The sequence below is a fragment of the Tyto alba genome, unplaced genomic scaffold (genome assembly GCF_018691265.1).
Source record: "Tyto alba isolate M040663 unplaced genomic scaffold, T.alba_DEE_v4.0 Super-Scaffold_24, whole genome shotgun sequence".
NCBI classification, from domain to species: domain Eukaryota; kingdom Metazoa; phylum Chordata; class Aves; order Strigiformes; family Tytonidae; genus Tyto; species Tyto alba.
This window is the reverse complement of record NW_024881298.1, coordinates 836,288-859,733: the sequence shown is the minus strand read 5'-3', so window position 1 is coordinate 859,733 and position 23,446 is coordinate 836,288. Positions and strand designations below refer to the sequence as shown.

Sequence of the window (23,446 nt, the reverse complement as noted above, 5' to 3'; positions counted from 1 at the left end):
TGAGAGACACGGACTTTCACTGCAGGGTACCCAGCCCTTGGGAACAGGGAGTCCAAACTCAGAGAAATAAGGCTGCTTTCCCATGGGCTTTCCACAGTTGAGCTCTGCCCAGTGTGGGGCAACAGTGTTGAGGGTTGGTGTCTCACTGCGACCCCCCTCAGGTAGATCCTCAGGAGCTGCAGGAGCAGCCACAGATCTGGGGCACAGTGGCAATCTTGCTTTGCTGCACAGAAGGGACCCAGCTGGCAGGGCCAGACTGTTAAGTCCCAAAATTCATGAAACAGGTTCTTTCTGCTCAGGGGTGCTGCCCCCTCAAGCACACCCACACCTGGGGCTTATTCCCTCAAGGAGGAAGAAGCAAACCTCTACCAGGTGCGAGATTATGGGAGAAATATTACACCTGCGGGAGGGCAGAGCTGGTGGGGCAGTCATACCGGACAGGCACTGGGCTCTTCTCCCCAGTTCCCACTTGGGGCACCTTGAGTGTGCAGATCAGTGTCCATACTGCCCAGAGGCCCCCACCATCCCGTGTTCAGAAGATAACACTCCCCTCTTCTTTACTTCACCTTTACACCTTATTTCTCTGAGATGCAGGGCTGGAGATTATCCCAGTGGGAGTTCTCCAGGCTGTGTTTGCAATTCCCATGTATGTCACGCATCACTGTGGGGGTCTTGCCCTGGGAAGGCTGCTCTCCCATGGGGGGCTGCCAGCAGGAAGGCTCTCGGGTGTGGGGCAGAGGGATGTGTGAACCTCGGCTCCCCCCAGGTGCCCCCAGGGTCAGCCCAGGGGTGGAGGAGCTCCCAGCAGGGAATGGGGCAACACTGCAATAGGAGAGGATGTTGGCAACATCTGCCTCCTCCCCACTTCTGCTCCAGGGCCAGATCCTGCTGTTTGCTATGATCCTATGGAGCTGCAGCTACTCCCCACAGGCAATCCTGCCACAGACACCCAATGCACCTTCCAGCCTGCAGCAGAGAAGCCCATTGGGGAAGATCTGGTGGAGTGCGGAGACCCACCAGTGGGAGCAGGGAGGGCAGTTGGGGCGCCAGGTCCTGCCCAGGTGCCAAACTCTTCTCCCAGCCTGGCTTCTGCACAAGGTTTCTGTGCCATGGGTGCTGGGGCAGGTGAAACCCCAGCTGAGGGAGAGGGACCCTGGCTCAGCTCCCAGCATCACTTGTTTTAGTGGAGGGACACAAAATCTCCACTGCCATGGAAATGTGCCCACACGAGCATCCTCCCAGATGGGCCCTTCTCCAGGCCAGGGGCTGGACCACGGCTTTTGGCTGCTTCACGCATCTTGTGGGGAAGCTTTCTCCATCCCCCTGGCCCTCTAACAGCGCTGAGGGAACGGTCCCCTCATCCTCGGTGCTCCCAGCCCTCCTGTACCTGCCCACAAGTACTGCCCCACACACAACCCAAACTGACATCCCTGGCAAGGCAGCAGGGGGGCAGGGGTGAGAGCTGGAGGGGAGCAGGAGGAGGGCTGCCCAGGGCTGCCACGGGTCTGAAAGGCAGGAGGAACAGTCCATGGAGACTGGGGTCCTGGCAGAGCATGAGGAGAGGGAATCCCAGCCACGTGTTTCCCAGGAGGTGGCTCTGCACCCTGTGCCAGGGCAGTGGGGAGCAGAGCTGCCTCCCAAGCGTTGTGGGAGCTAATCCGCGGGCCATGATCCCACCTGGGGCTGGCTGGGGCATTCAGGGCCCTGCAGTCACCTTAGGGCTCCCTTCTGTGAGACAAAAGCCCAGGGCTCACCCTGACATGGAAGCTCTGTCGTGGCCTCTGCACTGTGGGACCGGTGTGGCCCAGGCAGGGCCTTGGGGAAAGAGCAGCTGGAACCCTTGGGGGAGGGAATGGGTGCTCCCACTGGGGTGCATCACAGGACCTATCAGAGAGCCATTTTGTCTAGAAATTGCCTGTGGGCAGCAGGATGGAGATGTCTCTGTCACCAAGATTATTCCCCAGGGACCATGGCCTCACGCAGCCCCACAGGCTGACCCCAAGCCTGCTGTCCCTGAGACGTGCCCCTTCCCTACCACTATGTCTCTGTTCTCTGCTCCCTCTGAGCAGCCTCAGGGAGATGCCCTGACACCTGGCTAGGAAGCACCAGCTCTGGGTCAAAGCCCCCAGAGGCTTTTAATAAGCAAATACAAGAATGCACAGCATAAAAATGGGAATAAAAATGGAGGAAACTCCCGGCGGTTACTGCTGCCCATGGCTCAAGGGAGACAGTCCCCTGGTGCTCGCGGCTCTCCCAGCTGCACAGACCTCTCCTCCCTCCCAGCTGCACCCAGCTGTGCAGCAGGGATGGGCTCTCCTGGCCTGGGACTCAGGGACTGCTGTGCACCAAGCTCCGGTGTCGCAGCCTTTGCGTCCTCACAGGGAAGTGCCACAGGCACCTCTTCAGCATCATCATAGCCCATGCTCCCTGGGGACAGGGACGAGGTGTCTCCTTCAGCTCCAGGGACCTCGGCACTTCTCCAGGAGCGCAGGCTGCCCCCTGCAAGCAGCAAGGCCGGATGTTTCAGTTCACCCTATGGGGTCTGTACAACACCACCCTCCCTGCTCCTCACCACATTGAGCTCCTTCTCCCACCCCCGGGCCTTTCAAGGAAAACTCCCATGCCAGGTTCCCCCTTCTCAGCAGGTTCGGGTGTCAGTAGGCTGGTGACTTGAGGGGAACGAGGGATGGCACCCTAGGAACAGGCAGCGCTCTCTTTCCCTCTCACCTCCAGGTGCAGCCCTGGGCCCTGCTCCCTCCTCTGGCATCCTGGGCATTTCCCACTCTCCCTGCCCAGGCACAGCATCTTCCCCCGGATCAGAAACTTCCCTGGCATCATCGTAGCCATCTGCTGGGTCACCTCCGGTCAGGAAAAGGACGTCTGAAAGTAGAGGGGAGCTGGTGACAGTGAGAAGATCCGTCCTGCAGAGCAGAGGATGGGAGGATGTGCAGGGACACAGGGTGCAGACACTGGGCTTGGCAGCACCACAAGAGATGCCCGTGTCCTCCCCTTCTCCAATGGTGACACTCAGGGTCACCTCTGTCCACCCCATGTCTGCAGGAACATCAACCCCTTCCTGCCTCCGTTACCTGGTGCTGATCCCAGACCATCCTCCTCCTCGCTGACCCCAGGGTGGGGCTGCAGCTGGGTCAGGGACTCCTCTGAATAGGAGCCTGGAGAGATGCACAGCGGGTGTTATGGAGCAAGCCCCACTGACATGGTTCATGGTCAGCGCTGCTGGGGAAGGGGGACCACCCACAGAGCTGGGGCTGTGTGGGGAGGAGGGCTGGGAATTCAGCCTGCTCCCCCGGGACAAACCCTGTCTCAAAGGAGCTCCCAGAGCTGGCCCAGGACAGCCCCTTCCCTCGTTCCTCGGGTGTCTCATGGGGTGCAAGGGCAGGAAGAGAGGGGCTGTCCAGCTGGGACAGTCAAAGCTGACTGGGAGAAAGCTTCTGCCTGGGCCCAGGACCTGGATGCTCTCCCCACAGCCCCCACAGACCCAGCACCACAGGGACCACAGGCTGGGGGGATTCAGGGGGGTCAGCTCTCGGTTGGGGACAGAGGAAAGGGTCCTGCACATGTGCCTCCAGGGAAGACCCACACCCACCTGAGGGATCAAACCTGGCCCAGTTTCTCCCAGGCTGGGCTGTACCCGATCTCCTCGTACACAGCCTCAGGGAAGTGCTCCTGGGCTCTGCTGGAGCCTGGGGACAGAGGCAGGGCTGGCACAGGGACAGGCAGAGGGGCAAAGGGAACCCACTGTGCTCCCCCAAAATGGTCCCTTGGGCCACCTCAGGACAGGTCCAACAGCACAGCCCCACTGCGCTGTCCAGGCACGGCTGCCACATCCCCAGTGAGGGCAACATCGATGTGAAGATTATCTGGGGCAACGTCACCCTCACATCATCCCTTTGGAGACAGCGCTCATGCCCCTCTGGCCTGTGCGCCATGTCCCCCTTGTCTCACCCTGGATCTGTTCCCACAATTCCTCTCCACCTGGAGCTTGCCCCTACCTGCCCCATGGGTCTATAGTAGGGCCCCTGTCTTGCCAGGAGGTGGGCAGGGCTGGGCAGAGGGACAGTCTGGGGGTCTGACACCACGGTGATGGACCCTGCTGCCCCACAATCCTCCTAGCACCTCTCTTGCCCCAGAGCCCCCTCCAGCACTACCGAGAGCACCACCAGCCTTGGCCATCCCCACTCTGCCATTTCTCTCCTCGCCCCATGGCTAACTGCCCCCACCTCAGGGCTCTCTCCACCCCTTGCTGCTGGTGCCCCACGGCCAGGCACTCAATGGGGCAGCACATGTGGCAGGTAGCAGCACAGTCTCACCCTCCCGCTCTGCCTGTGCCCCTCGCTGACACCCCCCGCAGCACCCCACAGCCCTGCCAGGAGGTATCTCCCCCCGACACCTCTGGGCAAGGACCCACCTCTGCGCCCAGCCCTGGCGCTCAGCACTTGCCCAGCCAGGAGGGCCAGGAGCAGGCAGACAAGGGTCCCCAGGATGATGCACATGATGACAGGCACTGAGACTCTCCAGCTGCTGCTCTGATGGCCTCGGGTGGGATCTGCATGGGAGAGAACTTGGAAGGGGCAGCACCAGTGCTGGCCCCATCAAGCAAAGCAGAAGCAGGTGGAGGGCCCCAGGGGTGAGTGATGGGGAATCTTCCACCCTCCTAGGTAAATTACAGCTCTCCCCAACCCCTGCCACCATTCCAGTATCTCCTCCAGGCAGTTTCACACCCCAGCAAGGAGCCCCTTCCATCCAGCTGGGGGTCACAGCCTGGCCCCGGGGGTACCCAGCCTTGGGGGAGGACAAGTTACCTGCTTGGGGCGGTGGTGTTGCCGTCCTGGGTGTATCTGCAGAGGAGGAAAAGGAGAGCTGGGCTGAGAGAGTGGGTGTGCGGGTACCAGGGAGCCTCCTCCCCAACATACTCTGTGTGTGTGTGTGTGTGTGTGTGTGTGTGTGTCTCTAGATGCCCCTGACACATCCCACCCAAATTGCCCCTCCTGTAGTGCTAGAAAGGGAGGCCAGGACAGAGCCCAGCACCTCTGCTCTGGGAGGCAGGCAGGATGGCAGAGGCAGCCCAGGGGATAGCCCTGGGGCTGCAGGGCCCCATGGGCAATGGCCAGAGCACGGCCAGTTACACCGAGGCTGCTCCCTGCTTGGCACCAGGCTCCTGCACTCCGCAGGAACGTTCTTGCTCTCGGGAGGTCGGGGGCCATGCCAGGACCACGTGGACAAAAGGCCTTCCCTAGCTCCCTGCCAATACCCGAGCAAGGGCTCCCAGCCCTGCCCCTCACCTGAGCAGCGCACGGCAGCATCTTCCTTGTGCCGACAAGCCCCGCTGTCCCCGGGCCGGGCCCAGCAGTCCTGCAGGGACGGCTCCGTCCCCCGGCACTCCACCTGCTCCAGCCAGATGGGGCCCGTCCCCATCCCAAACGCAGCCTCATGCAGGGCAGACACCTGCGGGGCCACAGCCCAGCTGCCTGCACGCCACCTCGGCATCCTGCATGTCCCACGAGTCGTCGCACACTGTCCCCCAGTAGCCATGGTGCCAGACCTCCACTCTGCCCGAGCACCCGTCCTCGCCTCCCATGGCACGAATCTTCTCCCTGGCTGGAGAAGGGAAAGACCTCCCATGGCACCGGGAGAGCAGGCAGAGCCCTGCCAGACACAGAGGGGAGCTCCCTACCTGTGCAGCTTGCGGAGTTGGGGCACGGCGCCAGCGGGGTCGGGGGCATTTCTGGCTGTCCCCCTGAAGAAGGAAACACTGTGGTGAAGGGGTGGTTTGGGGGATCATGCAGAAGAGAGCAGGGCTGATCTCTGCTTGGGCCTCCCTTCACCATCTGGGGCATGGCAGCAACTGAACCCCGGTCATCCAGGGGACACGTGCAGATCTGGGGGGGGAACCTGATTGCTCAGCCCCAGAAGGTCCCTGGCTCACAGAGCAGCAGTAGCTTGTCTCTGGAGGGAGGCTCCTCTGAAACCTGTCTTTTCTCTTCTGAGACTTCACCTGGAGATGCTTCTGCCTCCCCCAGGCACTGCTGGCAACCTGGGTGGCAACTGCTGCTGGACGTGTGTGGCCACGGTCACGTTTGTGCCAGTGGCAGCAGAAGGGTCTGGCATGGAAAGGAAAAGCCCCTCCAAGCTCTTTCTCTGTGTTTGGCCATGCCCCGTGGGGAGCAGGAGCTGGGGTGACACTGGTGCCCAGGTGGCTCAGAGTTACCATTGCAGGTGATGTGGATCTCCTCTTCCAGGTATTCACATGACTGTGGGTTCCAGGGCATGGAGGGACACTGCCAGAAGGAGCTGTTTGTCTCCCCACACTGCACGCGATCCAGCCAGGCAGGGCCAGACACCCTGCCAGAGGGCAGGCGTGTTTTCAGGGATCCTCCGTCCCCGCATCGCAGCTCCTTGCACACCAGCGTCACCGTGTCGTGAGTGATGGAGTTAGAGCAAACGCTCCCCCATGTCCCGTTGTAGAAAACCTGCAGGCGCCCAGAGCAGCCGTCACTGTTCTCCAGCCTCAGGGCCACGAACTCTGGGAAGAAAAGGCCCCAAAGCGGGAACAGACTTGTCTGGGGCTGTGGGAGCCAGGACACCTCTGCACCCCCCAGGCCCTCAGCCAGGCAGGGGCAAGGCCAGCACATCCCCCTTGCAGCCAGGAGCAGAGAGAAGTCCTGGATTTACAGCCAGCCCTGCCCTTCCCGATAACCCTCGGGGACGGCTGATCTCCCCAGGGATCCCCCGTGGGACTGAGGGTGTCCGTGCATGGGTGGGCCTCGGGCAGGAGCTCAGAGGCAGCCAGGGGCAGCCTTGGCCATGGCCGGCTCTCCCCGCATCCTGCTCTCCCCGGGACCAGTCTCCCACCACAGCTCCTTAGGTGGCACAGACCTGAGCAGATGACTCCCGCATCCTCTTTGTGCCCGCAGTCGTGCTGCCCCCAGGGCCCAGCCGGGCAGTCCCAGAGAGCAGCTTCGGCCCCAGAGCAGTTCACACCATCCAGCCAGATCTGCCCGGAGCCTTCCCCAAAGCGAGCGGAACCAGCTGCCTCCACTGCCCCTCCGCAGCCCAGCTGGTGGCAAACGACGGCGGCATCAGACAGGTCCCAGCCGTCGTCGCAGACAGTCCCCCAGATGCCCTGGGAGTAGATCTCCACTCTCCCTGCGCAGCGCCCGGCCCCGTTCACCAGACGGACCCGCCGGCTCCCTGCAGCGGGTGGAAACCCCAGTCGCTGTCAGGGCCTGCCCGCCTGCGCAGACCGTCACCTGGGCGCCTGGGCAGTGCCACTCACCCCAGCAAATGACTCCCACGTCCTGCGCAAGCCCTGCCGCCAGCGCACTGCCGGGCAGGGAGGTGTCGCAGAGGGTCAGCTTGGCCTCGTGCCCTGCGCACCGGACCCCTCGCAGCCCCACGGGGCCCGTTCCTCGCTCAGGCTTTGGGGGGTTGTAGGCTGTCCCTGCCTCTCCGCACCGCAGCTGCCGGCACACCACGCTGGCCTCCTGCACATCCCACTGCTCATCCAGGACTCTGCCCCACGCCCCATCCTGGAAGATCTCCACTCGTCCGTCGCACCGGCTCCCTCCACTCACCAGCCGCAGGGATCCAAAGCCGGCTGGGCCTGGGGAGAGCAGAGATGCCACGGCCATCGGTGGCACTGGGAGCATGGCACCCTGCAGGGAGCAGGGCGAGGGGGGATTTTCAACCAAACGGGACAAGATGGAGCCTTGTGCTGACGAGAAGCCAGGGCAAAGCCTGGGCCCTCTCTGCAGCTCACAGCCAGGTCAGCTGCTGCTGGGGGCACCAGCTCCTGCCTGGGTGGGGGGATGAGGCTCTGCAGGGCTCTCTGTGGGGACGGGATGCGGTCGGCTGCAGCCAGAGGGATGGAGCAGAGCCCTGCAGCTCTGTCCTGGGGTCGCTGCACAGTACGAGGACAGAGGAACCCAGGCCTGGCGGTGGTGCTGGGGCCTAAGCCACTGCCCTGGGGGCAGATGACTGCCTCCGTTCAGACCTCAGCTCTCCCAAAGTTGAGCGGTCAGTCTGAGCAGGGAAAGCCCTCCAGATGCTCCTGGGGAAGCCAGGGTTTCCCCAAGGAGAAATTCAGCCTGATACGGCCACGGAACCCCTGCTTTTAGTGGCCATGTTGCACACAAATGAGAAATGGAGTTCATGCAACATTTTTCCAGCACTCACCTGAGCAAATGACAGCAGCAGCGTTCCCTTGGGAGCATGGCGAGGCCCCCAGGGTGGTCACTGGGCACTGTTGCAGGAGGGCTTCAGTCCCATCACAGTGGAATGAGTCTCTCCAGACAGGGCCAGTCTCTCTCCCAAAATGTTCTCCTCCAGGAATGGACTCAGCAAACCCGCAGTTGAGTTGATGACAGAGAACGTGGGCATCCGAGAGATCCCAGCGGGAGGCACAGAGGGTCCCCCAGGTCCCCAGCACCTGGACCTCCACCCTCCCCGCACACACTGTGCTGCCGTTCACCAGTCTGATCCCTGTGTACTCTGGGGACAGAGGCGGAGAATTATCTGCCGCTGGTGGAGAGGCCAGAGGGACAACGTGTCTTTGTCCTCCTTCTGCAGTATTGTCATGCTGCAAACAAACCCATCAACCCCTCCTGTCCTCACACCTGGCCCAGCACGGACCCTGCTCTGTTCCCAACCCCTACCACAGCCCCAGTGTTCAACAGCCCACCCTGAGTCCTTACCTGTGCAGTTCACAACAGCGCTGTTTGCGTGGGTGCAGGGCTGGTCCCGGGGGGACCCCCTGGGGCAGGAGGCGAGGAGGGATTCATTCCCCACACACCGCAGCTCTCCATCCCACATGTGACCCACCCCTTCTCCAACGTGACTTCCTCCAGCGACAGGCAGGGCTGTGCCGCACTGCAACTCCCTGCAGAGCACGTCAGCAGCCTTGGGACCAAAGTGGGAATCACAGACACTTTTCCACAGGTCCCCGTCACGGATCTCCACACGTCCTGAGCAGCGGCTCTTCCCTTCCACCAGATGGAAAAATCCTGGAAATAAATCAACTGGGAGTTCGCAGAGCCCTGTGGCATTCCCATGCCCACATCCCACATCACCTCCACACAAGCTGTGACCAAAATCATTCACTGCACATCTCAGAAGAAGCTGTTGGGGTAGTGATGGTGTCACAAAGGCATCCATGTCAAGTTACACACCTTCTCTCCACCATCACAGCACTCAGGGGTGTGTGTCTATTGCAGACCCACAGCAGACTCTGCAAACCACGTTGGCACCATTGGGACCAAAGTGTGAATCACAGACCGCTGTCCAAAAGTTCTCATCATGGATCACTATACGTCCTCAGGAGGATCTGTGCCCTTAGAGCAGCCGGACAGATTCTGGACCAACCAATGACCCCTGAGAGTTACCACAGCCCTCTGGCAATACCCTGACTACATGCCAGCTGATCTCCAAGGTGGCCACAGGCAAAATGCCCAACGACATCCCCAGCTGCTCTCAGGGGGTGCTGGTGGCACAAACATCAGGCCCGGAACTACTGCTCCTCAGAAATCAGCACAGCATTGGGGTCTTCTTTCTCTCCCAACATCCACAGCCACAGGAGTCTCTCTGACACACTGCTGCTGCCGCAGAGACCTTGGGCTTCCCAGTACTGCTCCCTGAGCACTGCAGCCCCCACAGCACTTGGGGTTTGGGGAAATGGGGCCAGGCGCAGTTGGCTGATGCAGCTTGCTCTGCCCCACTGAGCTCAGAGCCAGGAGTGAGGAGCCCCTTGGTGCCATGAGAAGTGCACCCCATACCCACAGAGATTTTGGGCTGTTGAGGTGAGGCTGGTGGATGGGACATGTCACAGGGCTAAGGGACTTTGAGGCTGTACCTGTGGTCGGTGGCTGTGCCACCACCCTGCTCAGGCACCTACCCAGGACAGAGGTTCTCAGCCATGGCCAGAGTGCGCTGCTGGGCATGCACGGCCCTGCCCAGTGGACGGGCAGAAGGCAGGAGAGTGGACAGAAGAGCAGCCCTGGGCTTACACAACCTCCCGGTGCAAGGGTGGGCACAGAGGAGAGCCAGTAAGTGCTGGCAAATCCCCTGTGGCACAGAGCAGCCAGGGGCTGGGGCGGGCAGGAGAGGCTGGGTGGCAGGTCAGCACTGCCTGCACGGTGCCATGTCCCCATGGGCAGGCTCTCATGGGGTGACCCTGGGAGAGGAACAAGGTGCCACGTGCCACCCTGCTCTTCTGGCCAAGCCCAGCGCTCATCCTCTCTGAGCAACCCCTTTGATTCAGCCAAGGGACTCGTGTCTGCCGGCAGGGATAACCCAAAAGTAGCTCCCCATCTCAAGCCATTCCCCAGGATGGTGGGTGGCCACAGGAGTCACTTCTGGTGCCTCTGGCATGGGGGCAGCTGGCCCTCAGCACCGCCAGACAGCTCCTGGGTAAACAGGAGGAGAAAGATGGCAATCAACAGACCATGCAGGGAAGGGATGGAGGGTTCATCTGCACCAGCTCAGGGACCAGGCACGGTAAGGCACCCTTGGGCAGGTTCCCACTGGCTTTCCGCAGGCACTGGGGACACCAGTAATGACAGTCCCAGCTCAGCAGTGTGACTGGCCAAACTGGGCAATTCTCTGGTGCCTGACTTTTGCTCCCTGAGGGCACAGCCAGGTTCCTTCCACAATCCCAGCCCCAGAGGTATGGAATAGGTTGTCCCCTTACCTGAACACACCACTCCAGCATCATCAACATGACCACAGTCATGTTCACCCCATCCCCCGTGTGTGCAGTCAGACAGGGCAGATTCGGTGCCATTACAGCTAACATCATCCATCCAAATGGGGCCAGATCCTGGCCAAAAGTGTCCGTACTGAGGTGCTCCAACAGCAGACCCACAGCCCAGCTGCTTACAAACCACAGATGCATCCTTCATGCTCCAGTAATCACCACACACGGTCCCCCACTTGCCCTGATGTTTCACCTCCACTCTTCCAGCACAGTGCCTGCCGCCGTCCGCCAGCCTCACCTCCACAGCACCTTCAAACACTGACACAGGACCAGTCAGGACAGCGCCGAGCCCCAGCACCGCAGGTCTCGGGGAAACCCTGTGCAGGTAGAGTTAGAGGCACCAGGGTGGGAGCCCACTCCCCTCCAGGCTGTCTTCAGGGCAGTTCAGGGGTCCCTTCTATCCTCATGGGCTGTGCAAGGCTGGGGGTGCCCAGCTCCAGCTCTGCTGTGTCATTTGTGGCACCACACAATTTGGCACTTCCTTCCAACCGAACAGCCCCTTGTGCCTGGCCCATGCCCACCCAGGGCTCCTGCTTCTCCACAGACAGCACCCTGGAAAGGGACCTGTCCCCACCAGGGATCCCCCAGGCTCACACGGCTAATCTTCCCCAGAGCCCCCAGCTCCCCTGGACCACAGCCTGCCCTGGGCCCCTCCCAACTCACCCTCCTCCCTCAGGACATTCTGTGTCCCCTGTGGAGCAACATGATGGTCCCAGTGAGGCCTCCCAACACATGCCCCTCCTTGTCCTTGGGCATCAGCCCAGTCCTGACCTTGTCTGGGATCCCCCCAGGAAGGTCACCCCTTTGCGAGCCTCTGGGAAGAGATTCCCCAGTTCTCCTGTCTCCACAAGCACAACCCACCCCTGGTCAGGACAGGGCTCACCCTGACTCCAGGACAAGAGTGAAGAGCCCACAGCCCTTCCCGGCTACCCCGGAGGCTGGCTGTGCCTCTGGGATGACAGAACAAAGAGCCACCAGTTAAGGCACCACCAGCTCACAGGGAACAGAGCTGGCAGAGCCAGGGCCCCAGGGACGGTGCCCAAGGATGGCAAATCCACACCCGGGTACCAACGGCCAGAAACATGGGAGCCCTGGAAGCAGAAAAGCCCTTCTGCCACGCAGAGAAGCACAGGCTCAGTGAACCTCTCTACTTTCTACACCTTGTCACATGGACACATGGGAAGAAGCCCCATTTCCAGAGGGATCCCTGTGCTGCTCCTTGGCCCCAGGGCTTTGTGGCAGGGCAGCAGGCATTTGCCCCTGCACAACTTCACCCAGAGGAGCAGCTACAGTAACATCCTGAACCTTTTGGCAGCCGTGCACCAAGTGCAGGAGGACGGAACAGAAGCGAGGCATTGGCTTCTGCATCGTTTCCTGCATAACTGCAGACCGCAGGAGACAACATCACCCCTCCTGTTCTAATGCCAAGGCCAGCACAGTCCCTGCCCTCCTCCCCTGCCCCTACCACAGCCCCAGTGTTCAACAGCCCACCCTGAGTCCTTACCTGTGCAGTCCACAACAGCGCTGTTTGCATGGGTGCAGGGCTGGTCCCGGGGTGACCCCCTGGGGCAGGAGGCGAGGAGGGATTCATTCCCCACACACCGCAGCTCTCCATCCCACATGGGACCCACCCCTTCTCCAACGTGACTTCCTCCAGCGACAGGCAGGGCTGTGCCGCACTGCAACTCCCTGCAGAGCACGTCAGCAGCCTTGGGACCAAAGTGGGAATCACAGACACTTTTCCACAGGTCCCCGTCATGGATCTCCACACGTCCTGAGCAGCGGCTCTTCCCTTCTGCCAGACGGACAAATTCTAGAAAAAAAAAAAAAAAAATCAAAAACAAATCAACTGGGAGTTTCCAGAGCCCTGTGGCATTCCCATGCCCACATGCCACACCACCTCTAAGCAACCTGTGACCAAATCACCCATTGCAAATTCCAATGATACCTTTAAGTTTCCTTGTAATATTTGCTTGAAAAGACAGATTGAGTAAAAGGTAGGTCCTTGAAACAAGCTGTTATTGTTAACAATAGGCCTGTGAAGATAGTAGATGCTTAATTGCATAACCTTTGAAGATAGTGGTTGCTTAATTGGATAGCCTTGCATGTAGCTGCTGACCATCTGATATCAGCTTAGATTAAGTAGGATACTTGCTGAATGCTCAAAGATAATAACAAGAAGAGTTGAAAAAAGGCCAGAATGATTTGGTTTTGTGATGTGTGAACTTAATGCAGACAACGATGAGTGCCAAGAGAGACAAGTTTAAGAAAAGGACAAAGTGAAGAAGATGTGGAAGGAGGAAATAACAGCCACCGACATTGAAATGACCATCAGGATGCACAACCACGCATGTGTAAAGGACATAGTATTAAAATGAGTCCCAAGGAAAGCTTATATTTATGTTTATACTCCCCAGAATAGTAATGAATATGTATGACCTTTTCCTATATTAACAGGATACCAATAAGTTCAGGGTGGCGGTGCTAGGTGGAATTATCCCCCAGTGACCTGGCACCAATAAAAGAATGCTTCTTTCAGAAACCGTAGACCTTGGTCTCTGAGAGTTTCCTTACAGGCTGACTTTTACGTTAACAACAGAGGAAGCTGTTGGGGGAGTGTTGGTGTCACAAAGTCATCCATGTCAAGTTACACACCACCTCTCCACCATCACAGCACTCAGGGATGTGCGTCCATTTCAGACCCACAGCAGACTCTGCAAACCACGTTGGCACCGTTGGGACCAAAGTGTGAGTCACAGACCGCTGACCAAAGGGCCTCATCATGGATCACTATATGTCCTGACGTGCAGAAGGATGACTTTACAACCAGTAAGGTTGTAAAGTAGGTATGTTTATTCAGTGCTGGACGCACAGGGGATCGCTCCTCCACAGGGTGCGTGCCGTGGAGCCAAAAGTGGCCCCCTTTTATGATGCCAAAGTTACATATTCATCAGCCCAAATACATATGCATTGTAATTCCGGGAATAGGGAGGGAATATTACAATTCATTCCAAGAAAACATTAACATATCCCCCACCCCAAGTCCCTCCCCATCGCGCTTGCACAATGTCTCTTGGTGATTGTGGGCAAGGGTCTTCTGATGAAGGCTCGTAGTCTTCTTCACTGTGTTCGTTAGTTGACCCTTGCTTTTGCGCAGACTCAGTTCTGTAGTTAAGCACATCTCGTCTTTCAGGCCTTGTTGGATGTGGTTTGTTGCTAACTTGCAGCTCCTTTATCTTGGTGGCTCAGTAGTTCCTTATGTCAAGGACAATGTTGGGCTCATTCTGTTTTTCTCTCATTCATTCGCAAGGTAGTTATCCAGTTAATGTTTTCTTGAGAAACCATCTGGTTAATGCCTCTTCATTCATACATCAGTCCTCAGGAGGATCTGTGCCCTTAGAGCAGCCGGACAGATTCTGGACCAACCAATGACCCCTGAGAGTTCCCACAGCCCTCTGGCAATACCCTGACTACATGCCAGCTGATCTCCAAGGTGGCCACAGGCAAAATGCCCAACGACATCCCCAGCTGCTCTCAGGGGGTGTTGGTGGCACAAACACATCAGGCCCGGAACTACTGCTCCTCAGAAATCAGCACAGCACTTGGGGGCTTCTTTCTCTCCCAACATCCACAGCCACAGGAGTTTCTCTGTCTTAGGCTGTTGGGGAGCTGCTGGTGGATGGAACATGTCACAGAGCTAAGGGACTGTGAGGCTGTACCTGTGGTTGGTGGCAGTGCCACCACCCTGCTCAGGCGCCTACCCAGGACAGAGGTTCTCAGCCATGGCCAGAGTGCGCTGCTGGGCATGCACGGCCCTGCCCAGTGGATGGACAGAAGGCAGGAGAGTGGACAGAAGAGCAGCCCTGGGCTTACACAACCTCCCGGTGCAAGGGTGGGCACAGAGGAGAGCCAGTAAGTGCTGGCAAATCCCCTGTGGCACAGAGCAGCCAGGGGCTGGGGCGGGCAGGAGAGGCTGGGTGGCAGGTCAGCACTGCCTGCACGGTGCCATGTCCCCATGGGCAGGCTCTCATGGGGTGACCCTGGGAGAGGAACAAGGTGCCACGTGCCACCCTGCTCTTCTGGCCAAGCCCAGCGCTCATCCTCTCTGAGCAACCCCTTTGCTTCAGCCAAGGGACTCGTGTCTGCCGGCAGGGATAACCCAAAAGTAGCTCCCCATCTCAAGCCATTCCCCAGGACGGTGGGTGGCCACAGGAGTCACTTCTGGTACCTCTGGCATGGGGGCAGCTGGCCCTCAGCACTGCCAGACAGCTCCTGGGTAAACAGGAGGAGAAAGATGGCAATCAACAGACCATGCAGGGAAGGGATGGAGAGTTCATCTGCACCAGCTCAGGGACCAGGCATGGTAAGGCACCCTTGGGCAGGTTCCCACTGGCTTTCCCCAGGGTCTGGGGATACCAGTAATGACAGTCCCAGCTCAGCAGTGTGACTGGCCAAACTGGGCATTCTCCAGTGCCTGACTTTTGCTCCCTGAGGGCACAGCCAGGTTCCTTCCACAATCCCAGCCCCAGAGGTATGGAATAGGTTGTCCCCTTACCTGAACACACCACTCCAGCATCACGGAGATGACCACAGTCATGTTCACCCCATCCTCTGTGTGTGCAGTCAGACAGGGCAGATTCGGTGCCATTACAGCCAACATCATCCATCCAAATAGGGCCAGATCCTGGCCCAAAGTGTCCGTACTGAGGTGCTCCAACAGCAGACCCACAGCCCAGCTCCTTACAAACCACTGCTGCATCCTTCATGCTCCAGTAATCACCACACACAGTCCCCCACTTGCCCTGATGTTTCACCTCCACTCTTCCAGCACAGTGCCTGCCGCCGTCCGCCAGCCTCACCTCCACAGCACCTTCAAACACCAAGATGGGATGGGTCAGGACAGCGCCGAGCCCCAGCACCGCAGGTCTCGGGGAAGCCCTGTGCAGGTAGAGTTAGAGGCACCAGGGTGGGAGCCCACTCCCCTCCAGGCTGTCTTCAGGGCAGTTCAGGGGTCCCTTCTATCCTCATGGGCTGTGCAAGGCTGGGGGTGCCCAGCTCCAGCTCTGCTGTGTCATTTGTGGCACCACACAATTTGGCACTTCCTTCCAACCGAACAGCCCCTTGTGCCTGGCCCATGCCCACCCAGGGCTCCTGCTTCTCCACAGACAGCACCCTGGAAAGGGACCTGTCCCCACCAGGGATCCCCCAGGCTCACACGGCTAATCTTCCCCAGAGCCCCCAGCTCCCCTGGACCACAGCCTGCCCTGGGCCCCTCCCAACTCACCCTCCTCCCTCAGGACATTCTGTGTCCCCTGTGGAGCAACATGATGGTCCCAGTGAGGCCTCCCAACACATGCCCCTCCTTGTCCTTGGGCATCAGCCCAGTCCTGACCTTGTCTGGGATCCCCCCAGGAAGGTCACCCCTTTGCGAGCCTCTGGGAAGAGATTCCCCAGTTCTCCCTGTCTCCACAAGCACAACCCACCCCTGGTCAGGACAGGGCTCACCCTGACTCCAGGACAAGAGTGAAGAGCCCACAGACCTTCCCGGCTACCCCGGAGGCTGGCTGTGCCTCTGGGATGACAGAACAAAGAGCCACCAGTTAAGGCACCACCAGCTCACAGGGAACAGAGCTGGCAGAGCCAGGGCCCCAGGGACGGTGCCCAAGGATGGCAAATCCACACCCGGGTACCAACGGCCAGAAACATGGGAGCCCTGGAAGCAGAAAAGCCCTTCTGCCACGCAGAGAAGCACAGGCTCAGTGAACCTCTCTACTTTCTACACCTTGTCACATGGACACATGGGAAGAAGCCCCATTTCCAGAGGGATCCCTGTGCTGCTCCTTGGCCCCAGGGCTTTGTGGCAGGGCAGCAGGCATTTGCCCCTGCACAACTTCACCCAGAGGAGCAGCTACAGTAACATCCTGAACCTTTTGGCAGCCGTGCACCAAGTGCAGGAGGACGGAACAGAAGCGAGGCATTGGCTTCTGCATCGTTTCCTGCGTAACTGCAGACCGCAGGAGACAACATCACCCCTCCTGTTCTAATGCCAAGGCCAGCACAGTCCCTGCCCTCCTCCCCTGCCCCTACCACAGCCCCGGTGTTCAACAGCCCACCCTGAGTCCTTACCTGTGCAGTCCACAACAGCGCTGTTTGCATGGGTGCAGGGCTGGTCCCGGGGTGACCCCCTGGGGCAGGAGGCGAGGAGGGATTCATTCCCCACACACCGCAGCTCTCCATCCCACATGGGACCCACCCCTTCTCCAACGTGACTTCCTCCAGCGACAGGCAGGGCTGTGCCGCACTGCAACTCCCTGCAGAGCACGTTAGTAGACTTGGGACCAAAGTGGGAATCACAGACACTTTTCCACAGGTCCCCATCACGGATCTCCACACGTCCTGAGCAGCGGCTCTTCCCTTCCACCAGACGGAAAAATTCTGGAAAAAAATAAAAAACCAAATCAACTGGGCATTCGCAGAGTCCTGTGGCATTCCCATGCCCACATCCCACATCACCTCCACACAAGCTGTGACCAAAATTACTCACTGCACATCTTAGAAGAAGCTGCTTGGGCAGTGTTTGTGTCACAAACACATCCAGGCCCCCCTGCACCCCTTCTCTACACCATCAGAATATCCAAAGTTATGTGTCTGTCACAGCACCAGGCACGGCTCAGACAAATTGCTGCTGCACAAGGTGCCCTGTGCTGACTGGCATGGTCCCCCCAGCACCGCAGTGGTGTGCGCAGATTGGGTCCGAGGCCAAGGGCTGTGTGCCACCCTGCTCCTCTGCCCAGGGACAGCACTCGTGCTCCCTGAAAATCTGGTCTGATTCAGCTGAGGTACTCATGCCTGTGAGGGGGAATGACCCACGGGGACCAGCCACCACATGCCACTCCTCCAAGCTGTGATGTTCCAAGTAAGACCCGCCCTGGTTTCTCAAGCACAGGGCCCTCAGCACTGTTGGCTGGGAACTGGCAGACTGGGTGGAGACCACTGGATACCAGTGGACACACTGGGGCATGGAGAGAGTGTTCATTTGCAGCCTAAGGCACTGGCTGAAGAGGGGCTGAGACACTGTGGCAGGGTTAGTTCACCCTGGGGTAGGCTCACTCTGGGCTTTCCCCAGGCACTGGGGTCACCAGTAATAACAGTCCCAGCTTGGCAGTGTGACTGGCCACATTGAGCAGTGTTCCAGTGTCCGCTCGTTGCTCTCTGAAGGCACAGCCAGATACTTTCCACAGTCCCAGCCCCAGAGGTATGGAATAGGTTGTCCCCTTACCTGAACACATCACTCCAGCATCCTCAGAATGTTCACAGTTATGTTCACCCCATCCTCTGTGTGTGCAGTCAGACAGGGCAGATTCGGTGCCATTACAGCCAACATCATCCATCCAAATGGGGCCAGATCCTGGCCCAAAGTATCCGTACTGAGGTGCTCCAACAGCAGACCCACAGCCCAGCTCCTTACAAACCACTGCTGCATCCTTCATGGCCCAGTAGTCATCACACACAGTCCCCCACTTGCCCTGATGTTTCACCTCCACTCTCCCAGCACAGCGCCTGCCGCCGTCCGCCAGCCTCACCTCCAAAGCACCTTCAAACACCAAGATGGGATGGGTCAGGGGAGCACCAAGCCCCAGACTGTGGGTCTGGGGGAGCCCCCTGCCAGGGTAGAGTTAGAGGCACCAGGGTGGGAGCCCACTCCCCTCCAGGCTGTCTTCAGGGCAGTTCAGGGGTCCCTTCTATCCTCATGGGCTGTGCAAGGCTGGGGGTGCCCAGCTCCAGCCCTGCTGGGTCATTTGTCATCCCACCACACAAGACACCTTTTCCCACCCCAATGGCTACCTGCCTCCTGCTCACGCCCACCTGCACACTGCCCAGCCCTGCACTGGGCACCTGCTCCTCCCCAGCACCTCCTGAACAGCCCCGTGTACCCAGGCCTGCAGCTTCCCATGCAACTGCCTGCCCCAGAGCCAGCCAAACCCACCCCCATGCCCAGGCCTTTCCGCGTTCCCACTGAGATGATCCAGAGGATTCCCCCACCCACAGCCCCTTCTCATCCCCGGTGTCAGCCCAGTCCCTGCACTGGGCTGGGACCCCCAGGAGGGGTGTCTCTCTACTGTAGATGCCCTGGTCCCCATCTCTCCGTGGGGTACAAACTGTCTTCATGGCATCAGGGCTCCCCTGGAACAAGGGGGCAGTGAACAGCACAAAATCCCTTTGGGACACCTGAGACATTAGCAGTGTCCCGAGGGGATCTCTGGGTGCTGCCATCTCCAGCGAGGCCACCACCGGCTCCAGAGGCACAGTGCGAGGGGACAGGGGGTCCCAAAAGTTACCCCAGGACAGGGTGTCTATGAATCCAGCCAGGCACAGGCTGCCCTAGACACTGGAACCCTGCAAAAGGAGATACTGTCTCCCACCTAGATGGGCCCAGGGAAGAGCACAGGGTCCACAGACTTGAGTACGTTGTGTCCTGTCATCTCTGTAGCACCTGCAAAGAATCCCCATTCCCAGACAGATCCCAGTGACCACGCTGGTACCCGCTATTCCTGGGCTGTGGGACAAGGCAGCCGGCACTTACCCCTGCACAGCTGTACCCAGAGGAGCAGCCCCAGCACCTGAGGGGACAGCAGTCCCTCTGTGCCCATCCTGAGCCTCCTGCCCTGCCAGCACATCCTTGCCGTGCCACACTCCTGTCACAGCTCCTGGGGACTCACGGGGACAATGATGACGGGAGGGCAATATAGCTCTGCAGATGCCAGGCCAGCTATGGGAGGAGCCAATCAAAGCAGCAGCACCTTTTTAGACATTATCGGGAGTTATCTCCCCTCCGACACAGCCCAGCCCTCCAATGAATGTCTCCAGTGCCATTCATGACCATATATGAGGGATGGCTCTGCTGCAGGTGTCACATCACTGTGGTGGTGCAGGGTCACAGGACAGGGCTGGCTGTAGTGGGGGAAATGGGTTTTTCATGCCTTGAACCCTGCTGTGTGAGCCAGGAGCACTGAGCATCTCCTATACCCGGCACATCCAAGAGCCCAAGGTGCGAGTGCCCAGCCATCCCCATGCCACGGGAACCACGGGGCTGGGATGACACCGGGGGCTGTGTCAGGGGGGGAAGGAAAGAGCCCCTGCCCCTGTCCTCAGACCCCTCTGTGCTGGGAGCAGCAGCGGGGAAAGGGCCTTAGCCCAGGCCAGAGCCCCATCCCAGGAGCGCTGGCTCACCCGTCCCTCCCTGGAGAGCCCCATGGAAGGTCCCTTCAAACGAGCTGGGGCTGGGCCATGTCCCTGTCCTGGCAGCAGACAAGCAGCTCAGACAGATCTCTGACTCTCAGCATGTCACCGAGGGGCCGTTATTCCCCGCGGGGGGCTCGGGAGCTGCAGCATGCAGGTGCACAAACCACAGCCCACGTGGCCTCGCAGCGCTCCTCGCGCTCCCCCCACAGCGCCCAGGCAGGAAGTCTGTGGTTTCCTCCTGGAGCCGAGCCCGGGCACATCCCTGCGGTGCCCCCGAGCCACCCCCACCCCGACTGCTCCAGCCAGGGCCGCAGGGTCTGCTCCTTCTGACACAGAAATTCACTCAACACTTAGAATCCAGTAGAACTGCTGAGCAGGTATTCTTTATTAGCAGCGCTGGACAGCACTAGGGATCACTCCACCATGAGTGCTCCCACAGACAGGTACAATCACAGAGAATATATGCTGTGAGCTTGTACATATTCAGTGGATTTCTGAGAACTAATCTACATCTACATAAGATTTCCTAAAATTTATCTACATAGTCTGATCATGTGTGATAAAATTAGGGTTAGGGTCTTTTCCCCCTCTGGTGGTCATTCATAGTCTTCCTCACAGTGTCCGGTGATTGAACTTTGGGATTCCTTTGCCCACATATGGTCATGCAGTTAGCTCATCCATTCTTTGGCCCTGGCATGCTCCAAGAAGGTCAGTTTAAACTAATTCCCAGGTGATTATCTTGACACTGGCGTCTCAGGCCCTTGTTATCAGGGATACTCAGGAAACTGAATGAACCATCTGAAGGCCTACTTAAATTTTCTGAGGGAGAAGTTGCATATTTCAAAACACCTTGATATTAATTCTGCCTAGGAGTTGACTAAACTATGTGAGTGAAAGGAAGAAAATAATACGAGTAGAATATGCTGACCAGCTAGGATTCTACCATAAACAACCTTTTTGCTCTAAACAAGAGAAATAGTTTAGGCCTTCTCTCACTTCCTCCTCAATCTTTTAGTCCTTGACCTGGGCTCCATCTCCACCACTGTTCCCAAATCCGTGGTCAATTCCCTGCAGGACACCAGGGTCATCTCCTGCCAAGGGTGTGTGGCTCAGCTCTTTTTCTTTTTTATGTCAGCTGAGCAGTCTCTCCTCACCGTCATGGCCTGCGACCGCTACGTTGCCATCTGCCAACCCCTGCACTACGGGACCCTCCTGGGCAGCAGAGCTTGTGTCCACATGGCAGCAGCTGCCTGAGGCGGTGGGTTTCTCTATGCTGTGCTGTACACAGCCAATACATTGTCAATACCGCTCCACCAAGGCAATGCTGTTGACCAGTTCTTCTGGGAAATCCCCCAAATCCTCAAGCTTGCCTGCTCAGACTCCTACCTCAGGGAAGTTCGGCTATCGTGGTTACTGTCTTTGTTGCATTTGGCTGCCTTGTTTTCATTGCACTGTGCTAGGCACAAAGCTTGAGGGCCGTGCTGAGGATCCCCTCTGAGCAGGGACGGCACAAAGCCTTCTCCACATCCCTCCCTCACCTGGCCATAATCTCCCTGGTTCTCAGCACTGCCATCTTTGCCTCCCTCAAGCCTCCCTCCATCTCCTCCCCAACCCTGGACCTGGTGCTGTCCGTTCTGTACTCGGTGGTGCCTCCTGCAGTGAACCCCCTCACCTACAGCACGAGGAACCAGCAGCTCAAGGATGCCCTATGGAAACTGACCCAAGGGATGTAGTTTCACTGACAACAACCTGTCTCAAGTCACTTCACATTTCCCAGAGTTTATCTTAGGCCAGGAGTCTGCTATTCTCCCTGTAATAATCCTACATATAGATAATTTTCTGGATTTATACTACTTCTCTTGAGGATTTTTCCTGCCGTGTCTGACTCTTGCACCACACTGTGTCAGATGTGACGTGTCCAATAGCAGCTCTTGAATAAAATGGGTTCTCCTGAGTGCAGTGCCTGAAGGCTAGGTTCTTCCTCCAAAGTGGCTGCCAATAAAATGTCTAAGGAATTGGTCTTTTAAAAAATCTTTTCTCCTTATGTTCTCCCTGTGTCTGGAGTTAAGCTCACAATACCATTGGGTTCCACTGGACAAAGAGTTCAGCTTTTAAAGGTTCTCTTCTTGGTGTAAGATGGTACATGAGCTCCCCACTACCTCCTCAGGCTGCTTCATATATGCCAGGACTCATGGCATATAGCTCTCTTTATGGAAAATAATTTGGTCAGGAGAGGAGTAGGGGTCACCACATGCCCTGGGGTGGGAAGGAATGGACACACACAAAGTGAAACACCCTCGAAGTTGACGTCCCCCAAAAGCAAAGCACTAAATCAAGGTATATGCAAGCAAGGACTCTGCAGTGCCCTGGGGGTCAGTGTGAACCCAGTGAGCATGGGAAAGGGAGACGGGAGAGGTGCAGGAGCTGCCTGAGGAGGCCCAGGGCCAGGACTCTTGTTCTGTGCTGGGGAGCAGGGCTGGTGGGGGAAGGGAAGCGTGTAAATGCAGTCGAGGTTAGGGACAACCTACCGGATGAATGCAGCAGAGCTAGAGACTGACTGGCCTCTGTTTCCTCCTGCCCTTTTGGCCAGCATCATCCCTGGTGCTTGTGGGAAGGCTGAACCCCTGTCTGACCTCCAGGAGCTGCTGTGCCCTTCTGAGGAGCTGGAGCTGTGGTTGAGTGCCCAGAGTATTGCAGCACCCTGTGGTGGGTACTGCCTTGGGGCCAGGGTAGGTGGGGAGAGCTGGGCTGGGGCTGGGCTGGGCTGGAAAAGTCCTGGAAGAGGAAACACCAATGATACCCAACTTTACCACCATTATTAATAAAAAGGAAACCAGTTTCCTACTGACACTCATTACGCAACAAGTCCCGTAGCTCTTGCCACAGCCGGTCTCTCAGCCAAGCCCCGTCTCAGACAGCTCCAGCTAGATCAGGTGCTGATGGGCTTGTCTTGACAAATACTGAAAATATCCATTGAGCGAGATCCCACCAACTGGCCTGGGTCCTTGCTGCAGTGTTTGGCTCTGAGGGATTTCTCAGAACCCCAGCTCTCTCAGCCTGTCCTTGTCCATAATGTGCTCCAGGCCCCAACCATCCTTCTGGCCTCTGCAGGACTCGCTCCAGTCTGTCAGGATCTTTCTTGTGCTGGGGAACCCCATACTGGACACTGCAGTCCTGATGTGGCCCTGTGGTGTGTTAACTTTGACCAGCAGCTAGACAGCCACCCAGCTGCTCACTCACTCAGCCCACTCAACAGGACAAGAGGGAAAGCTCATGGATCGAGATGTGTGTGGGTCAAAGGAGATACCAGAAATGATGACACTGTGGTAGGTGTTCTGTTTGGTTTACCCCAGGCAGCAGCTAAGCACCCACAGAGTCATTTGCTCACTGTCCCCTGCCTCCCACGACCCCAGCAGGACAGGGGAGGGAATT

At 58.3% G+C, this 23,446-nt stretch overlaps 1 protein-coding gene across 1 annotated transcript; it reads right to left on the bottom strand.

Moving 5' to 3' along the window:
• Positions 1 to 2,037: 2,037 nt before the first annotated feature.
• Positions 2,038 to 21,174, bottom strand: LOC116963904 (deleted in malignant brain tumors 1 protein-like). The gene is given in 16 exon segments (XM_042797196.1): positions 2,038 to 2,132; positions 2,380 to 2,499; positions 3,090 to 3,173; positions 4,824 to 4,859; positions 5,304 to 5,466; positions 5,468 to 5,619; positions 5,696 to 5,758; positions 6,230 to 6,544; positions 6,898 to 7,212; positions 7,298 to 7,618; positions 8,197 to 8,511; positions 10,706 to 11,020; positions 15,327 to 15,641; positions 18,051 to 18,365; positions 18,892 to 18,955; positions 21,169 to 21,174. Coding segments are annotated over 16 exon segments (2,994 nt in total).
• Between the last annotated feature and the right edge of the window lie 2,272 nt (positions 21,175 to 23,446).